General features: G+C 39.5%; 1 protein-coding gene across 2 annotated transcripts in view; it reads right to left on the reverse strand.

Annotated features, from left to right (window-relative positions):
• LOC126967057 (U1 small nuclear ribonucleoprotein 70 kDa-like) overlaps nt 1-18,420 on the reverse strand; it is a 30,610-nt gene extending 12,190 nt beyond the window's left edge. The window contains exons 1-5 of one of the 2 annotated variants that reach the window (XM_050811386.1): nt 18,207-18,420; nt 17,653-17,715; nt 12,052-12,136; nt 9,157-9,373; nt 1,001-1,076 (exon numbers count right to left, since the gene is read on the reverse strand). In XM_050811386.1, coding sequence (XP_050667343.1) covers nt 1,001-1,076; nt 9,157-9,373; nt 12,052-12,136; nt 17,653-17,715; nt 18,207-18,281 — 516 coding nt within the window. In that variant the 5' untranslated portion in view covers nt 18,282-18,420. Of the gene's footprint in view, nt 1-1,000; nt 1,077-9,156; nt 9,374-12,051; nt 12,137-17,652; nt 17,729-18,206 lie in introns of both variants that reach the window. The other variant, XM_050811387.1, reaches the window with a different exon arrangement.
• Between the last annotated feature and the right edge of the window lie 516 nt (nt 18,421-18,936).

The raw sequence follows: 18,936 nt of genomic DNA on the forward strand, positions 1-18,936 counted from the left end.
TGCGCAGTTATAGTACGCAGTATTGCATCATTAAATGTAATATTGGTTTCAACTCTGGTATGGTGCTTCATTATGCATCTTCTACCGTCCTGTAACAAGGAGATCTTATTCGTATTATCGTATATAAAAACTCGTTGTTAAAAGGTAGGCCGGTTGATGACGCGATTAAGAAAAACATCGAGATAGAAGATGGAATGAAGTAAGAACGGTCGGAATGATATAATGTACAAGCTGACCCAGCAAACGTTGTATTGCCGATATTAAAATCGCGATACAAAAGTAACTGTTGATCGTAGATTTGTGAAAATTTGAAGTTGTATGTATTTTTTAATGCTGACTCAGAGTCAAACAAATATAAAAAAAAGAGTCAAAAAAATTAACGAACCTTAACGAACGGGGGATGAAAAATAGATTTCCGATTCTCAGACCTACCCAATATGCACTCAAAATTTCATGAGAGTCGGTCAAGCCGTTTCGCAGGAGTTCAAAGTTTAACACCATGATAAGAGAATTTTATATATTAGAAGAGAGAGATAAAGGAAACGAATAAAATAGAATATTGTACAGAAGCCTTTATCCTTATACATTAAAGGCACACACCTGATGTTGCGGATGTCCATGGAAGGTTGCCTCACCTCTCCCAATCCGTGAGCCTCTTGCCCGTTTGCCCCCTCTTATATATAAAAAAAAAGAAGATATGGGTTTGTTTGTACATTGATCTCACGTGTGAGGGAAGTATTCTGACGCACCACAAGTCAAATCTTCTATTAGGTACGTCGTTTTCACTTATGGAGTTAATATTTGGGGGTGTTTCCAGGGTGATGTGAGCAGTTTCAAAAATCTTATAAGCCTGTCTTCTGTAGTTTTATCAATTAACATCAGATGACCTAAATGCTCGCTGTCCTCGCTAACCATGCAAAACCTGCAACTTTCTTCTCGCAAGATAGCTACCAGCAAGGACCTGGTTCAGCTCTTCATGACTTACATAAGAAGCACTTACCCCGCGCGAATCTCTGGAGTTCTTATCATCGACGGGGCGGTCACCGAGTAGGCCGCGCTTGCTGTCGCGGTCAGATCTGCGGATAATTGTTATACAACAAATTAACTCAACGCATAAATATTTTAAATAATACATTATTTAAGTGATTTATATAATAATATCCTTGGTATGCTTAGAGCAACGCCAAATCGGATACAGAGCCAAAGGTTGCATGTACAATAAACAATAATTTCAGGTGCAATAAACTTATTGAATTCATCTAAAGTAACACTAAAAACTCTTATTCTTGTTACTGAGCAATAAGGCCATTGATGTTATAAAGTCATCCCTACGAATATTATACTTATTATATTATTATTCCTGACGACCTGTATAGCCGAGTGGTTAGCGATCCTACATACTATTGTAGCGGCCAAATCCGCTACTTACTTCCGCACCGCCGCTTATGTTCTTGGACCACACGACATCACGCCACATCGTACGATCTATGACGACAGCCTACGTCACGGGTGGTGCGAGCTGCGAACCGGCTGCATCGCGTGCGCGTCCCCGCGCCCGCGCTCCCGCCGCACACCGCGGGCCCTGCGCCCGCCGCCACAGCTAGGCCTCCCGCGCCCGCGCCCCGCGCGTCGCATAAATACCAGAGGCGATCGCCCGCGCCACGCATTCTGCACATTTATTTACCTCGCGCTCACAGCTTTCCGCTTGCTTTATTTTTGCTTTGTATAGACGCTCATTTCATTCTACATTTTGTAAAGTATTTCTTTTAATTAGTAGTAAATTCAACCTTTCATCTTTGACTCAATCTTTCATTCTTACTTCGCTTCAAACAAATATCATAGCATCCCTAGCTCAGCCAGGGGTAGTCATCGAGAAGTCGTAGGAGTAGAATACGTGCTACAGTGGTGACCCATCCGACAAGTGACACGATGACTGGCGCAGAACAACAACAAAAGGGATTAGGCGGTGGTCCAAGTACAAGTGACGGCGGAAATAACAGTGACGTATTTCGAGTGGGCGTACGGATACCACCCTTTTGGCCCGAGGAACCGGCTGTATGGTTTGCCCAAATTGAAGGTCAGTTCATTTTGTCTAATGTTACAAGTGACTCCACCAAGTTTTATTATGTCATTAGCCAATTAGACCATCAGTACGCAGCAGAAGTCAAAGATATCATTATTTCCCCGCCGGCTACAGACAAATACGAGAAATTAAAGTCGGAACTTATCAAGCGCCTCACAACGTCTAGAGAACGTAAAATTAAACAGTTGTTGATGCATGAAGACCTTGGTGATAGAAAGCCATCTCAATTTTTGCGTCATTTACAAAGCTTAGCAGGGAAGACAATACCAGAAGAGCTTATACGAACTATTTGGTCGAGTCGATTGCCAAATAATTTACAAACAATTGTCGCATTACAGAAGGACAGCGCCCTCGAAACCGTGGCAGATCTGGCGGACCACGTTCATGACATAGCACCGCCCGCAGTCGCTCAGGTAGCCAGATCAGCAACTGAACAGCCAGGTACTGCTTTTGAAATTATGTGTAACAAAGTAACAGAACTGACACGGCAGGTGGAGTCACTAATGCAGAGCCAGCAACGGCAGTCTCGATCCCGCTCCAATGACTTTAGGAACGAATACCGCACGTCACGATCCCGCTCTAATTCCCGATACCGACAGCAACCAGAAGACGATACACAATGCTGGTATCATTTCCAATTTGGCTCGAACGCAAAGAAGTGTGTCAAGCCCTGCACATTTCGTTCGGGAAATGCCAAGGGCAGCCACTAGTGGCCGAACACGTCTGCCCTACATCATCAGGCCGCCTTTTTATCACCGACCTTAACACAAAAGTACAATACCTTATCGACACAGGGTCTGACTTATGCGTTTATCCACGTTCTCGCATTCAAGAACATCGCACGAAGACGCAGTACGAGCTCTTTGCAGCAAACGGTACGGTGATATCAACATTCGGGTACGTTCACTTACAACTCAACCTAGGGTTGCGCCGCGTATTCAGTTGGCGCTTCGTGGTGGCAGACGTCTCCAAACCAATCATTGGCGTCGACTTCCTTAGCTTTTATAACCTGCTCGTCGACTGCCGCAATCACCGCCTGGTCGATGGGGTAACGTCACTGTCCGTCGCCGTACCACGCCAGCACCACAAGGAGGACATCTCATCAGTACGTACAACATCGCCAGGGGACTCGTTGTATAACGACATTGTACGAGAGTTTCCGAACATTACACGCCCAGCTGGTAAGCCAAGTGAACCAAAACACAACACGGTTCACCATATTAGGACGACGCCTGGCCCACCAGTATTTTGCCGCCCTCGTCGGTTAGATCCGGAGAGACTCACCATTGCCAAAAAGGAGTTGGAAGAGATGGTACAAAATGGTACAGCTCGGAGATCAGAGAGCCCCTGGTCCTCAGCACTGCACCTAGCACGTAAGAAAAACGACGGCTGGAGACCTTGTGGGGATTACAGAGCATTGAACGCTCGCACTATTCCAGACCGATACCCTGTGCGGCACATCCAGGACTTTGCGCACCAGCTGGCAGGCAAAAAAGTCTTTTCTACGGTGGACCTCGTTAAAGCATATAATCAGATCCCAGTCCATGCTGACGATATTCCTAAGACTGCCATTACCACGCCTTTCGGATTATTTGAATTCCCTTACATGACATTCGGACTTCGTAATGCTGAACAATCTTTCCAACGTTTTATGGATGAAGCACTTAGAGACCTAGACTTCTGTTTTGGGTACATTGATGACATCCTAATCTTCTCTGAATCTCCATTACAGCACCAGCAACACCTTCGCCAGCTATTTCAACGTTTGACAGATTACGGCATACTGATAAACACAGCGAAATGTGTATTTGGTAAGGATGAAGTAACTTTTCTTGGCTTCACAGTGTCCGCAGCAGGCGTTAAACCTTTGGAGGAGAAGGTCCAGGCAGTTCAAGACTACCCGCCACCCAAGACGGTAAAGGAGTTGAGGCGATTCCTAGGAGTCATCAACTTCTACCGAAGATTCATTCCTGGAGCAGCAGCAATACAAGCACCGCTTAATGCCTTGCTAGCTGGACCGAAAACCAAAGGATCACACCCAGTCAACATGACTCTAGAGCTGCTAGAAGCATTTAAAAGATGTAAGTCTAGTCTTTCCCATGCCACACTCCTAGCACATCCAGATACCACAGCAGAGCTGGCGATACAGACTGACGCTTCGGACCACGCTATTGGAGCCGTACTGCAGCAAAGTAAGGGAAACACCTGGCAACCCCTCGCTTTTTTCTCCAGAAAACTCAGCCCTTCCCAAAAAAAGTACAGCCCTTACGACAGGGAATTATTGGCGATTTATGAAGCGATTCGTTATTTCAGATACATGGTTGAAGCGAGGACATTCACCATCTACACTGACCACAAGCCCATTACGTTTGCATTCAGCACTCAACGTGACAGCTGCTCACCTCGTCAGTTCCGGTACTTGGACTTCATCAGTCAATTCAGCACTGATATCAGGTATATCCCTGGGAGGGACAACACAGTAGCTGACAGCATGTCTCGGGTTGAAGAGATGACAACGCCCCTAGATTACCAGTCCCTCGCCCGTGCCCAGGATTCTGATGCTGAACTTCAAAACTTACTCGTAAGTGGGTCAGGCCTAAAATTAGAAAAGGTCATGCTAGAGAACTCTGATATTCAGGTATTCTGCGACACTTCTACTCAATACACCAGACCTTTTGTTACTTCAGCTTTCCGACGTCAGGTATTCAACACGTTACATAGTCTAAGTCATCCCGGAGCAAAAGCCACAGCGCAATTGGTAGCACAACGCTTCGTTTGGCCGGGTATTAAGAAGGACTGTCGACAATGGGCCAAAGAGTGTCAACAATGTCAGCGCAGTAAAATATCTCGCCACACATCAGCTCCATTAGCAAAGTTCACAATGCCTTCAGCTCGCTTCCGTCAGGTCCATATGGACATAATAGGTCCCTTACCTTCTTCTGTTGGTCACAGGTACTGCCTCACCATGATCGACCGCTTCACTCGATGGCCGGAGGCCATGCCCTTGCAGGACATCACTGCAGAATCCTGCGCTGCCGCCTTCGTAACTGGGTGGATTGCGCGGTTCGGTTGCCCCGAGAGCATCATAACCGACCGCGGCCGCCAGTTTGACAGCCAGCTGTTCAAGAGGGTCGCCGCGCTGGCAGGCGCCGACCACCGCACCACAACAGCTTATCATCCCGCAGCAAATGGCCTCGTAGAGAGGCTACACCGTCAGCTCAAGGCCGCTATAACCTGCCACACCAGTGCTCAATGGACGGAGGCATTACCTCTCGTGCTGCTGGGCATACGCAGCGCGTGCAAAGATGACCTGCAGGCGTCTACCGCGGAATTAGTCTACGGCGAGCCACTCCGCTTACCTGGACAGTTCCTTCAGCCCATACGGGACGACCACATCGACGTTACCGACTTCGCCAGCAGACTGAAACAGCACATCACTAAGCTGTCACCAACATCTACGTCATGGCACGGACAACGTACATTCTACGTGCCCAAAGACCTACAGCACTCCACTCACGTGTTCCTGCGCCAGGGTCCTGTAAAACGGCCGCTACAAGCCCCGTACACCGGACCCTACAAGGTACTACGTCGGGGCTCCAAGTCATTTGACATAGAAGTCCAGGGTAAGACGTCAACAGTAACGATCGACCGTCTCAAACCAGCATATATCGCAGATGACAACTTATCAGGAAAAGACACACAAACACAGACTGTACCTACACAAAAGGAAACTACGGAAGAAGAACACATCAGAACTACAAGAAGTGGACGAAGAGTCAAGTTTCCCGACTACTATCACCCGTAGTCACGGTCTCAGTGGGGGAGTACTTGTAGCGGCCAAATCCGCTACTTACTTCCGCACCGCCGCTTATGTTCTTGGACCACACGACATCACGCCACATCGTACGATCTATGACGACAGCCTACGTCACGGGTGGTGCGAGCTGCGAACCGGCTGCATCGCGTGCGCGTCCCCGCGCCCGCGCTCCCGCCGCACACCGCGGGCCCTGCGCCCGCCGCCACAGCTAGGCCTCCCGCGCCCGCGCCCCGCGCGTCGCATAAATACCAGAGGCGATCGCCCGCGCCACGCATTCTGCACATTTATTTACCTCGCGCTCACAGCTTTCCGCTTGCTTTATTTTTGCTTTGTATAGACGCTCATTTCATTCTACATTTTGTAAAGTATTTCTTTTAATTAGTAGTAAATTCAACCTTTCATCTTTGACTCAATCTTTCATTCTTACTTCGCTTCAAACAAATATCATAGCATCCCTAGCTCAGCCAGGGGTAGTCATCGAGAAGTCGTAGGAGTAGAATACGTGCTACACTATGCTAGAGGTCCCGGATTCGAATCCCGGTAGTTGCAAGCAAATATATGATGAATATTGATGTTTGTTTCCGAGGCATGGATGTTTATATGTATTAACGTCTGTTCATAATGTATTTAAGTATGTTAATACGTCTTTATGTACGTTTAAGTAAGTATATTGTATTAAAATATATCGTTGTCTTGCAATCCATAACACAGGCTATATGCTTAATTTGGGGCAAGATAATTTGTGTAAAAGTGTGTCAATATTATTATTATTACTAATATGTATAATATAAATGTGAATGTAAGTTTTTTTGTTACGCATTCACGCCTAACTCCAAAACAGATACACAAGCAACCCTATGTTGATATAAAGGGCATGAAGTGGTTGAAATAAGTAATGAAAGTTTTCATATAAATTCGTCATTTCAATCATCTATTTGAAGATGAAAATAAGAGATGAAAGTCCACGCGGACGATGTCCCGTGAAAAAGCTAGTATTCCATAAATATGATTTAGTTATATGACTATATAGTTGATGATTAAGTTAAATAAATAAACTGATGACTGAACCGAATAACCTGAAACTTATAAGGTGAGTGTTACTTCAAGTAATTACGTATTTTTCAATTGAAACGTTTTCCTCACAGGAAGTAATGTAAATTGGACTGTTTCAACTATAAAAATCGATATATTAAAGTTATACTTCATTAGGCGCGTTATGAAAAAATGATGAGAGTGAAACTTCCAAGATGCGCGTGCATCACTGTAACACAAAAGTAACAGGTTGAAGTTGGTTCCTGAAATTTTCTGACGTTTGCGTCATTCGTAATTTTTTTTTGGTTTCTTCGTCCATTATTAGGACAGGCAAACGGTTCAATGCCCAGCCATATTCATTATTTAATAATTAATTGTCAAAGCCATCTTTGCAAGATTTTTACAAAATTGTTCTTTCTAAAAATGTAGCATAGCACGAGGAATAAATCATTTAAATGATTTTTGCTTGGTTAGGCCAAAGAAGTATAACTTCTTGCGTGTATACATAAGTACCCTCACACTTTTTAATATAAGAGTGATTGTTAGCCACGTGTCTCATATTGTGGTCGGTATTAAATAACGACAGTACCTAACTGTCACATTTCTTATACATCACAAATACAATCATGCATATCGCGTCACCATCACATTTCACACATACACATCGTGTTACTTTTCGTCCACCATGTAGCCGTTATCAGAACTCGCGCCCGCCCGTATAATTCGCAATCGGTCAATCTGTATTTTTACGAGTTATTCTCTTCACGGCAGAATTGAACTGCTGTTTTGAATTACCACGATTATATTGAAATGAATAATAACATCAGTAAAGTTGTAAATACACAGTGCTATTCTTGAAACTAAAAAAACAAAGAAATTTTGTATATGGCATTACTAAACACATTATTACATGAAAATAGCAAATTATTGACAATTGCCAATTACATGATTCATTTTATACATAAATTGATGAATACGACATTCAAGACCCTTCAAAAAAAGGCGCGTAGAAGAACAAGTATATATTAATTATAAACTTAGTTTATACGATGTTTATATAAAAATTATTGAGCCGCTAAGATATGGGAGTCAAAAGAAATAAATTATTATCTATATATATAAAAATGAATTGCTGTTCGTTAGTCTCGCTAAAACTCGAGAACGGCTGGACCGATTTGGCAAATTTAGGTCTTGAATTATTTGTGGAAGTCCAGAGGTTTAAAAGGTGAATAAATAGGAAAATGCTGCTAAATTAAATAAAAACAACAAATCTGTTTTTCCTTTGATGTGTCCATACATAATTTCTATGAGAGAATTTACTGACGCACGGTTTCACAGTTCTGCTTGGAAACAATTTCATTACGACAGCAGGGTGCATATTTTACGAAGTAATTTTTGATGTTATGATATATTATTGACAAATTCGTATAAAAACATTACTTTATTTATTATATACAGAACAACGTCTGTCGGGTCAGCTAGTAATATATTAAAAAATAAGTCATCTTGCACTAACGGAACGTTTTACGCAATTGGCATCTACATTTCTTTGACATGGCAGTCCTCATCATTAATTATATGGATGTTACGACACCATCAAACTATCTATACCTACTCAAATAAGTAATTCTGTAGTAATTCAAAATAAGATTCAATAAGATTATTATTGTTTTTTGATACTAAAATCAGTAGGTACCTAAGTATCTTTAAAAGATTCGATAACTGCTCGTAAAAATAATGAATTGTGAATCCTCAATTATTAGCTGCTGGCCAACCTTCCACATATATATAATATTATCTTTTAGCAGACAGTAATTAGGCATAGACATAAGACACAAATTATTGATTGAACAATATATAGGTATAGATTAATAATTATAGGTTATATTTTACTTATAGGTCGGAATATCTTTTTTCTCTCCCACTTTTTTATGCTTATGTACGATTTGCTTTTTTCTTAGTTTTGTTACTTTCTACAATTATTATTAATAAGTTTCCATGATGCACGCCACTTCTTTCAGTGGGTCCCAAAATACATGCATTCTCGCCATTCTCCTATCCTATATAAGTGTCGGTGTGTTTTTGAACGCATCCACAATGGTAGAACTAACTGAAAATCGAACAAACATCTGATGAATTGAAACCTGTTTTGTTTTAAGCGCCAGAAGCGTTATCTCTGGAGGCAGCATCTTGGAATCCAACAAACATCTCTCATATTAAATACCTGTACTTATCATCGCGTCGTGGCGACCGTCGATCACGGTCAGACCGTTCGCGGTCACGACGCGGTGACTCCCGCCGCTTGTCACGCCGGTCGCGGTCACCGCCTCGCTCGCGGTCGCTGCCTCGCTCGCGGTCGCTACCACGCTCGCGGTCACGACCGCCGCTATCACGGTCACGTTCTTTAGCGCCGCTATCACGACCACGATCACGGCTCTCGTCTATCAAAAACAATGGTCAATTTATCTGATGACCATAAAAGTATATGCATGATTTTTAAAAATACTTAAATTTGATTTTTTTACATCCTAAAAGTTATTTATCTACACCCATGCTTTAAATTCTCTATTAAAGATTCTGAAACAGTTAGCTTATTGCCAACATTAAAACACCCAATATTCTAATAACCATTACATCATCCAAAAGAGTGTTGTAATGTTGTACTGAATTTCATAACAACACTCTTATGTTTTTTTTATCCCTTCATGCGCAAAGAGTTTCAACAGACAGCCACATTCTTATTGCTCGATGCGTGGTATCTGTATAAATTTCAAAAAAAGAACATTTTCGTTTACGCGCGTTCCACACTACCAGAACGTCGCGCGCCGTAAAAAAAAGTAGGTTATTCGAATCCCCGTCATTTTTCTTCGATATTTTTATTGTTTTAACATTATATTCGAGTGAATTTTAATTATTGCACTATACAAAATGTAAATTACTGCTAAAATAAATAATTGTTTCAATAATACTTACTTTATTTGTATATATAATAATCAGTAACGAATAATATTAGGTTACTACTAGGACTGGTGTTTTAATGTTAGCAGTAAACTAACTGTTCCAGAATCTTTTTGAGGATTCATATTCTGGGTGTAGATAGTCTTGTATGCAACTGTTGATAATTAGGTATCAAAACACTCATGTGATACTATTATCACACTGATAAAAATATTCTTACTGAATTAAAAATAAATATTCTTTTCCGGCACTATATTTCAGCTATATCAGCACAGGCGCCAATTTGAGTGGGGTTTGTGTGACGTCAGAGTCTATATCAACAATCCATGTTATCCTAATAATTAATGTATGGCCGGTTTATTGCTTTGGTGTTCTGCGAAACCTACTGAACCGATCGGAATAATACTTGTACCAATAGATGCAGCGTATTCTTTTCGGAGAAGGTTTTTAGTATATGATATTTGGTGATTACATAACCGGAACCTATTTTTTTTTTTCATTTAAAATACCTATAAATTCGCAATACAACTAATTCAGTCAATAACATTTTATTACATAATAATATGATAATTCATACAATGAGCGGGCGCGGGGTATTGCCAGATCAGCACATGTCTTGTATAAACAAATTTGTAATAATTCTGGTGAAACGTATTAAATTTAATTATATTTGTGATTTACAAAAAAATACCGAAAAGCAAAAACTTACTTAAGTATTTTCTTTTATATTACTTATACAGGCTGGCCGAGAAGTTGACGTCCAAAGCTAAAATTTGAAAGCCTCATGGTGGTGAGTATCCGAATCACCCCTATGAATGTTCTACGATTTTGCGTAGTTTAGGAGATCATAATTTTTATGCGCTTTTTTTAACTAATTGTGGTTTAGGACTTTTTCTAATTTTTTGAACACTTTTAGTTAATTTTATTGTTGATAATTATTAACTACAGTTGCAATAACCACATAAGAAACTATGAATAGTTTAGACAGTGCGGAACTAGTTTAGAATTGAGTCGTAAGTTCAATATAACTGCTCCAGCTAAATTCATGAAAATGTTCAAGGCTTAAAAAAATGGGGAGCATATGGCCTAGCTATTTTTAAAAACTTCCCAGAACATTGGCCAATAAAATGAGCCAAATTCAAATTTAAGCTTTGGTCGTCAACTTTTCGGCCACCCAGTATATATTTTTTCTAGTTCCAAGAGACTCAACTATCCGAGAAAAGTGGCGTAAACAGCAACCATTTGACCGCGTGCAACGTAGACCTGCTCGAGTTGTAGGGGACCCAGTGTTCTATGAACATACATAACTTGGCGATGCTTAGGGACATCTATTCATGGTGTCTTCGACTGCATCTATCACGGGGAGTGTTTCGAAGACCTGTTTGACTTGATGCCTGCCGCCAAATTCCACCTTCGCACGACACGCCATAAATTAAGATATCATCCCCACCATCCGGATGTGTGGCGTTCCTCCACAGTGCGGTTTTCAAGGATTTTTCTTTTATGACAACAAGGGACTAAACGAGCAAGACATTCAATTGATACGCCCTGCCCATTACCATGTAGTGCCTCTCAGGATTCTTGAAAATCCCAAAAATGCTGATTCATACTACTATTGCGCTCGTCACCTTGAGACATAAGATGTTAATTCTCATTTTCTCAGTAATTTCACTAGCTTAAGCGCTCTTCAGACCGAAACCCTAATAATGCGTAAACATTACTACTTCACGGCAGAAATAGGCGCCGTTGTGGTACCCATAATCTAGCCGGCGTCCTGTGCAAAGAAGCCTGCCACTGGTGTATTTCTTCCACGTACGACGGAGCTGTGGAATGAGCTTCCTTGTGCGGTGCTTCCAGGACGATACTACATGGGGTACCTTCAACATAAGCGCGTACAGTTCCTTAAAATACTGACAACGCTCTTATGATTCCTCTGGTATTGCAGGAGATTGTGGGCGGCGGTGATCACTTAACATCAGATGACCCGTACACTCGTTTGTCCTATCTTCCATAAAAAAATCAACGAGAAGAGATAAAGTATCTAACCACTTGCTTACATTGTTGTGGTATATTATACAAAGCATTAAAAATGCAATAATCCCAGTTAGGCATACATAACTAACAACATGTTAACAAATGATATGGATTATAATGTACTCACAAGATTCTTTCCGGTCATGTTTGGAGGGCGGCGTCCTGGGTTCGGCCGGCGGTAGCTCGGGCTCTGATTCGCCGCTCTGGGACTCCTACGACAAACACGGCTGTGAACTTAATAATCTGTGCAACGACACAGCAGTGTCCACAAATGAGGTTGCGAGTACCCGTTGCAACTGATAGCCAGGATCATAAATAATGCTAGGATTCAATCATTCATTCATACACTCACGCCTTGTTCCAGACAATAGAATGCCACTTGCTTCTATCCTTACAAACCTCACGCGCTTCCTCTTCATTCATTACTCTTTTTATACATGCTCGCCGGTTGCGGGTGCTTCGGACCTTTCCTTTTCTCAAAACGTCCCCAACTTGGTCGACGAATGTTCTACGAGGTCTCCCGCGACCGACTTGCCCACGCACACTTGCCTTATATATTTGTTGCGTCATTCTTTCTTCACTCATTCGCTCCAACCAAACCATTTCAGCATTCCTTTTTCAGTCCTTGTTACAACATCCTCTTTTAAACCACAGCGCGCTCGGAATTCTATCAGTCTTACCCCACACATACTACTCAGTGATCGCATCTCAACTGCGTTAATTCTGCATTTATGCTTCTTTTGCCATACCCAACCCTCACTTCCATACATTAACGTGGCGACAAGCACTCCATTATGTACAGCCATCGCTCTTCTATTGGCACTGGACGTTTCTAAAGGCATGCAGCGCTCCATTCACACAGTTTCCCGCAGTCACTCTCCTTTCAATATCACCTTCATATCTTCCGTCTCTTGTAAACATGCTACCCAAATATACGAATTCTGTAACTTGTTCTACCTTTTTTCATCTTCAATCGTATATTACACTTGTCAACTTTTCATCCTTCTCAAATACCATCACTTTTGTCTTTCTTGCATTCACTTTCAAACCAGTCCATCATTTGTTGCAACTCATTTACCGATGATGAAAAAATTACTTGATCATCGGCGTACAAGAGGCACTTAGCAAACAACCCCTCCAGATTAATTCCACATTGCATGTCTTTCACATCATTCGTGCATCTATCCATGAATAGGTTGAACAACCAAGGCGCCGCTACACAACCTTGGGAGATATCAAACCAGCCCGTACAGGCACCATTAATACGAAGTACGAACACAGGCTTGAGAATCCCTGTACAGATATTTCAGAGCCCTTATCAGAAAATTGTCCACCCCATAAGACCTTCCATAATTCCTTTCTATTCACCCTAGCATATGCCTTTTCTAAGTCTATGAACGCGCAATATACTTTCTGGTTTTTTGCCAGATTTTTTTCAGGATGCAGCGGAAAGAAAAGACGATCCATACAGATCTTCGCTAATGGGCGTATTCTCGGAAACACCCGAATCATTGAATCGTAAGAAACAATGCACTTGCATTTTGCACCTTGTGCGAAAGAAATAGGAGTCAAAAAATGTGTTCACAATACGAAAACAAATCGGGCGGTCGGCTGAGGTAGCCGGTCAGTCAGTCGTCTTTAAGTATTGGTGCCGACTGCACACATTCAGTCTATGTGGAATTACATAGAGCTCCTATTACACACCCCTCTTGTTATTATTATTGTAATATAATTCTACTAAATTATGCAAAAGTAATTCATTTTACCACTCCGTTGCCGAAAAGTGGCGAAGATCTGTATGCGCATTATTAATTTGGGAGCACTGTACATCCCATTCCCTTCCGAAATCCCGCTTGCACATCCCATACCCTGTCATTAGTCATATTCATTACTCTTTCAATCAATATTCTGGCATACACTTTTCCAACAACACTAAGAAGGCTCATCCCGCGATAATTTTGACATTCCTGCTGCGAATCTTTGCCTTTATAAATTGGGACAATCACAGCGTTCGTCCAATCGTCTGGAACTTGGCTCTTTTTCCAACATAAATTAAATAGGCGATGCAGCAGGCTCACTAATAGTCCATCGCCAGCCTTCAATATTTCAGTCGTCACTCGCTCATACCCAGCAGACTTTCCTGACCTTATAGCTCTTAACGCTTTCATAATTTCATCCATTCCATTAATGCTAGGATCTTAATATGATTATTAAGACGAGCAGGACGTTCAACCGATAGCAAAATATACGCCCTGCCCATTACAATGATGTGCCACAGGATTCTTGAAAAACCCGAACATTCTGAGCGGCAAAACAATTTCGCTCGTCACTTTAAGACATAAGATGTTAAGTCTCATTTGCCCAGTAATCACTAGCCACAGCAGCCTTCAGACCAAAACACAATACTGCTTCACAGCATATTATTCTTCATAGGCGCCGTTGGCGTACCCATAATTTAGCCGGCATCCTGTGCAACAGAGCCTCCCACTGGTGTAAATAGTGCTAATTTAGATATCTTCAACGACAATTTAGCGGATCTCAGACGAAAAGTAGCTTAACTAAAGTAAAACTTAAATTTAAGGTCCGGCCACATATGGAGTATTACTATCATCTCTGGTCTGGCGCACCCAGTATCAGCTCGAGCCATTTGACCGCGTGCAACGCAGAGCAGCTCGAATTGTTAGGGACCCAGTGCTCTGTGAACGGCTGGATCACTTGGCGTTGCGTACGTCTAGACATCTCTTCATTGTGTGTCTTCTACCAAATTTATCACGGGGAGTGTTCCGAAGAGCGGTTTCACCTGATTCATGCCGCCGAATTCCACCTTCGCACGACACAACACAAATTAGGATATCATCCCCACCATCTGGATTTCTTACAGTCCTCCACAGTGTGGTTTTCAAGGAGCTTTCTTCCACGTACTACGAAGCTGTGGAATGAACTTCCTTGTGCGGTGTTTCCGGGACGATACGACATGGGTTCCTTCAAAAAAAAAGCGCGTACAGCTTCCTTAATGGCCGGATGCTCCTGTGATTCCTCTGGTGTTGCAAGAGAAAGTGGGAAACAGTGATCACTTAACATCAGGTGACCCGTACGCTTGTTTGTCCTTCTTTTCCATAAAAATAAAAAATAAATCTGTTCATGGTGTAAATTAAGTGTCAGAAGGTGCGAGCATCATATTGGAATTCTCATCTGTTTCATAAAATAGAGGCAGGATTTTCAGAATCTATAAGAATAGAATCAAAACAGATTTTCATGTAAATTTATATTTATAGACATAGGAGAACCTGTTGTACATATGACATAGGTACAACAGGTCCTACATACCTAGGCCATGGTGGTGTTTTCAAAAATTCCCGTGATATTAAATTCTGTTGTCAAGTGTATTCTATCTATATACTGACTATTTAATTAGAACGTAGTCTAATTGAATGTAGTCTAGTTATCGATGTTAAAACATTTTTTGAGGAAAAAAGTAAGTATTTATAATAGCCACTGAATTTTTATATGCCATTGGTTCTTTTCTTTAACAAGTATTAAAATAATCATAAAGTTATGTGATAAGTAACCTCAATTAATTTTAAATCCACCGTTTTGTTGAAGTTGGAGTAGTGTTGTACCTCGGCCACTTTCATTGAATTATTGTACTATGGCCAAGAGATTTTTTTTTTAATTATTTGACATTCACGCAATATAATATTCCTTATAAAATATAAAAGGTTTGTCTCATTAGAAAAGAGAAACTATGAATGTCATTTTGGTTTAGTTTAGAATTTATGAGTTATTTTTTGTTAAATATGTTATTTAAACAAAGAAAATGGTTTACATACATTTTTGATTTCTGGTGAATACTCAAATATTAACCTTACAAAATATGCAAAAATAGTTCGAGTACAATTCGTGAAGTAAAGATAAAAAATAGATTGGAACCAAATGAATTTATAGCTGCTACTAGGGTTTTATATGAATAGGTCAAGAAACTAGAAATATTTTTATACAAGACAAAACAGCATACATTGAAAATATTACCACATTTCAATCATTTATTTAGTATGTACCATATTTTTTTTTGGATTGATTTGTTTTATTTTGGTTTTCTATGTACCACATATATTCAACATCTGTTATCTTTTCCACTAAAACTACTTCAGTACAGATTGCTTGGTAAAAATCACTCTTAAGCAATAAGGCCGCCTATTGCTTCTTATATATTCTTGATTTTTGTTATATTTAATTATTTTGTGGTGTGCCACAAAGATATATTTCATTTCAATTCACACATATTATAATGTCATTACAACATAATCTTTAAAATTAATTTTTCATTGAATTTAACAGTATCACTGTTTAATTTCAGTTAAATTCATTTATTTTTACCTAAACATAAATCATATTAATCAGAATCAGAGTCCTGCCTCACCATCTGGATGTGTAGTCTTCACTCACAAAATTAAATGCCTATAAATAAATATTTTATTTATGTAGCTGTAAATATTAACTTAAGAATGGCTATGAGTTTCTTGCCTGTTTTCCATTATTAGATATTAAATATAACACACCAAATGTCAATACGTAGATGTGACTGCTTTGTTAAACAGAGAGGTGGTACAACCGTTGGAATCAGCTATATTTTTTGGCCTAACCCTTGATTCCATATTGCGATGGAAAATATTGCGAATATTGAAATCCAATTGTGTATGGAAAAAAATTTACTCAAGGTCAAAGAATTAGTTTATCGTGATTTTAAGCATAAGTTTTATCATAAAAGTACCCCATACAAAAATTGTGGATCATAAAATTATCTATAAAGAAATGTATCAGTACTTTTTTCGTAAAAGCCACCATTTCTGAGATAAAACTGTTCAAAAAGTTGTCAAAGTTGTTGTTGTCACATATATGTTATAATCATGAATATTATCACGATATAATAATATAATTATGTTTTCAACAATTTTACTGATTTTCAGCTTGTCGGGAATTTATGCACCTTCACTTCCATTTTTTGGTCTAGATTGACCGGACTAGTACATATGAATTATGGTTGTTGTTCAACCATACAAATACAAATTTATACCACACTATTATTTGTGCTCTGTGGTAGTAGTTAGGAAATAATCTAGCTCATTTAATTTAATGGCAAATTAATTGTTAAATTTACTTGTGTTTGTTCAGCAAGTTTTATCATTTATTTATGGCTTTTAATATTTTTGTAGATATCCTTTGTACTTTACCTATTTACACTTATATAAAATAAAATTTAATTCACAAATTATTGGCAACCCTGCTTTTATAGTGGTAAAGATGCAAACATACAAGTAAGATGAAGTTCCATTAATTGCTCGCTTTAGTTCCTCTAAGTCTATGTACTTACATGCAGGCCCCATAGGTGATGCCACACTTCAGGAGATCATCTTGAATCCTCACAGAACGTTTTTGACTTTTGTTTTGTGTCAATTAACAAATGGGTAACATATAAAATAACAAAAGTGTTAATATCATAGTTGAAAATTATGTCTAATGGTTGTTAGTGCAAAACAATTACACATTGTTTAAATGAAGTTACATAGCTTTTTATTCATTCAAATTACTTATCTATTAACTTAATATTGTAACTTAGCATTGCAAACAAAGATAATGTAACAGTTATTCTACTTTGAGTGAACTTTAAACCCAATTTGTGATTTTGATCTTATCTAAAGAGTTTGTAGAAACCAAGGTAAGTACTAACCTCACTCAAATCCATGTTGACCTGCTCATAGTTTGTGTCATCTTCTTTCCTGCGGCTGCCTCCCTAGAATATTATTCTATTGTCAAGCAAAGAAACATATTAATATAGATTTCATAAATAACATAGAAATAATAATTTACTTTCACAAATTTATATGAGGTGAAGCTGGTGCAACAATATTAACCCATTATATTATGATACATTTGTTGACTAAGGCATCTTTAATGCAAAATTTAATAGGAGTTTTAGTGATTAGTAGTAATATGTACAGGATACTATTAACATATATATAAATGATTCTCACTATTCTCCAAGGTCAACAAATTGACGAATTTTACTATTTTATTGAAATAGAGAAACTACTCCATTACTATGATCCAGGTAAAAAAAAATTTTTAGGGAAAATTTTACTACCCAAAACGAATTTGTAGATTGGGTTCAAATAAATATTGTGTAACATATGGGTAATTCTAAATTCAGTACTTCAGTGAAAAATTAAAGTTCAAATAGGTATGTAAATTGTTAAGTGTCAAATATGGTGCTCAACTTCTTACCGATTGATGGTGTCCCCGACTATATCGTTCTGTTTCATTGTCTTCATCACTTTCATAGCCAACAAGAGAATTCATGGCTGATCAAAACTCTTTAGGAGACCTAAAGAGCAATTAGTATGTAGCTATATCAAAAGAATTATAATTTCTAACGCATATAAATTTATCAACCAACACTAAAAACAATATGGCAATTGGCAATTGTCAAAAGTCAATTTTTATTTTTTTATTTGTCATTTCGCTTGAGACTTGTCAGTTGAGACTTGAGACGCAATTCATTATAAACGAATAGCACGAATCTACAAACTTGGAGCAAATATCAAGTCTAGATATGTAAAAATAGGCTGTACAGCACTTGCTTGACTTTTCAAACCTATGCAAAACGCAATGCACTGAAGAGAGACAAAAGATAATATCTCATCTTGTCTGGCTTGAAATGCAAAACCATAACTTGAAGCCATTTTATTTCGTTTTGATCACCAGTCTGGTAACCATTGCGTGAGTGATTTAAAGTACCTATTGTTTTAATACGTTAATACTCCGATGTATAAGATGGGAGCGGTTCCGCCGAGTTCGTGAACACTGTACTCTTTGAGCCTAAATATAGCTCATATACTATGAGCTCCATTAGGCTCCATTGCTTAGTGGAATACAGATAATATGCATTAATGATTGTATTATATTATATTGAATGTGCATATTATATTATAATATTAAATGTTTACTCTTTATA

The sequence above is a fragment of the Leptidea sinapis genome, chromosome 12 (assembly GCF_905404315.1).
Source record: "Leptidea sinapis chromosome 12, ilLepSina1.1, whole genome shotgun sequence".
NCBI classification, from domain to species: domain Eukaryota; kingdom Metazoa; phylum Arthropoda; class Insecta; order Lepidoptera; family Pieridae; genus Leptidea; species Leptidea sinapis.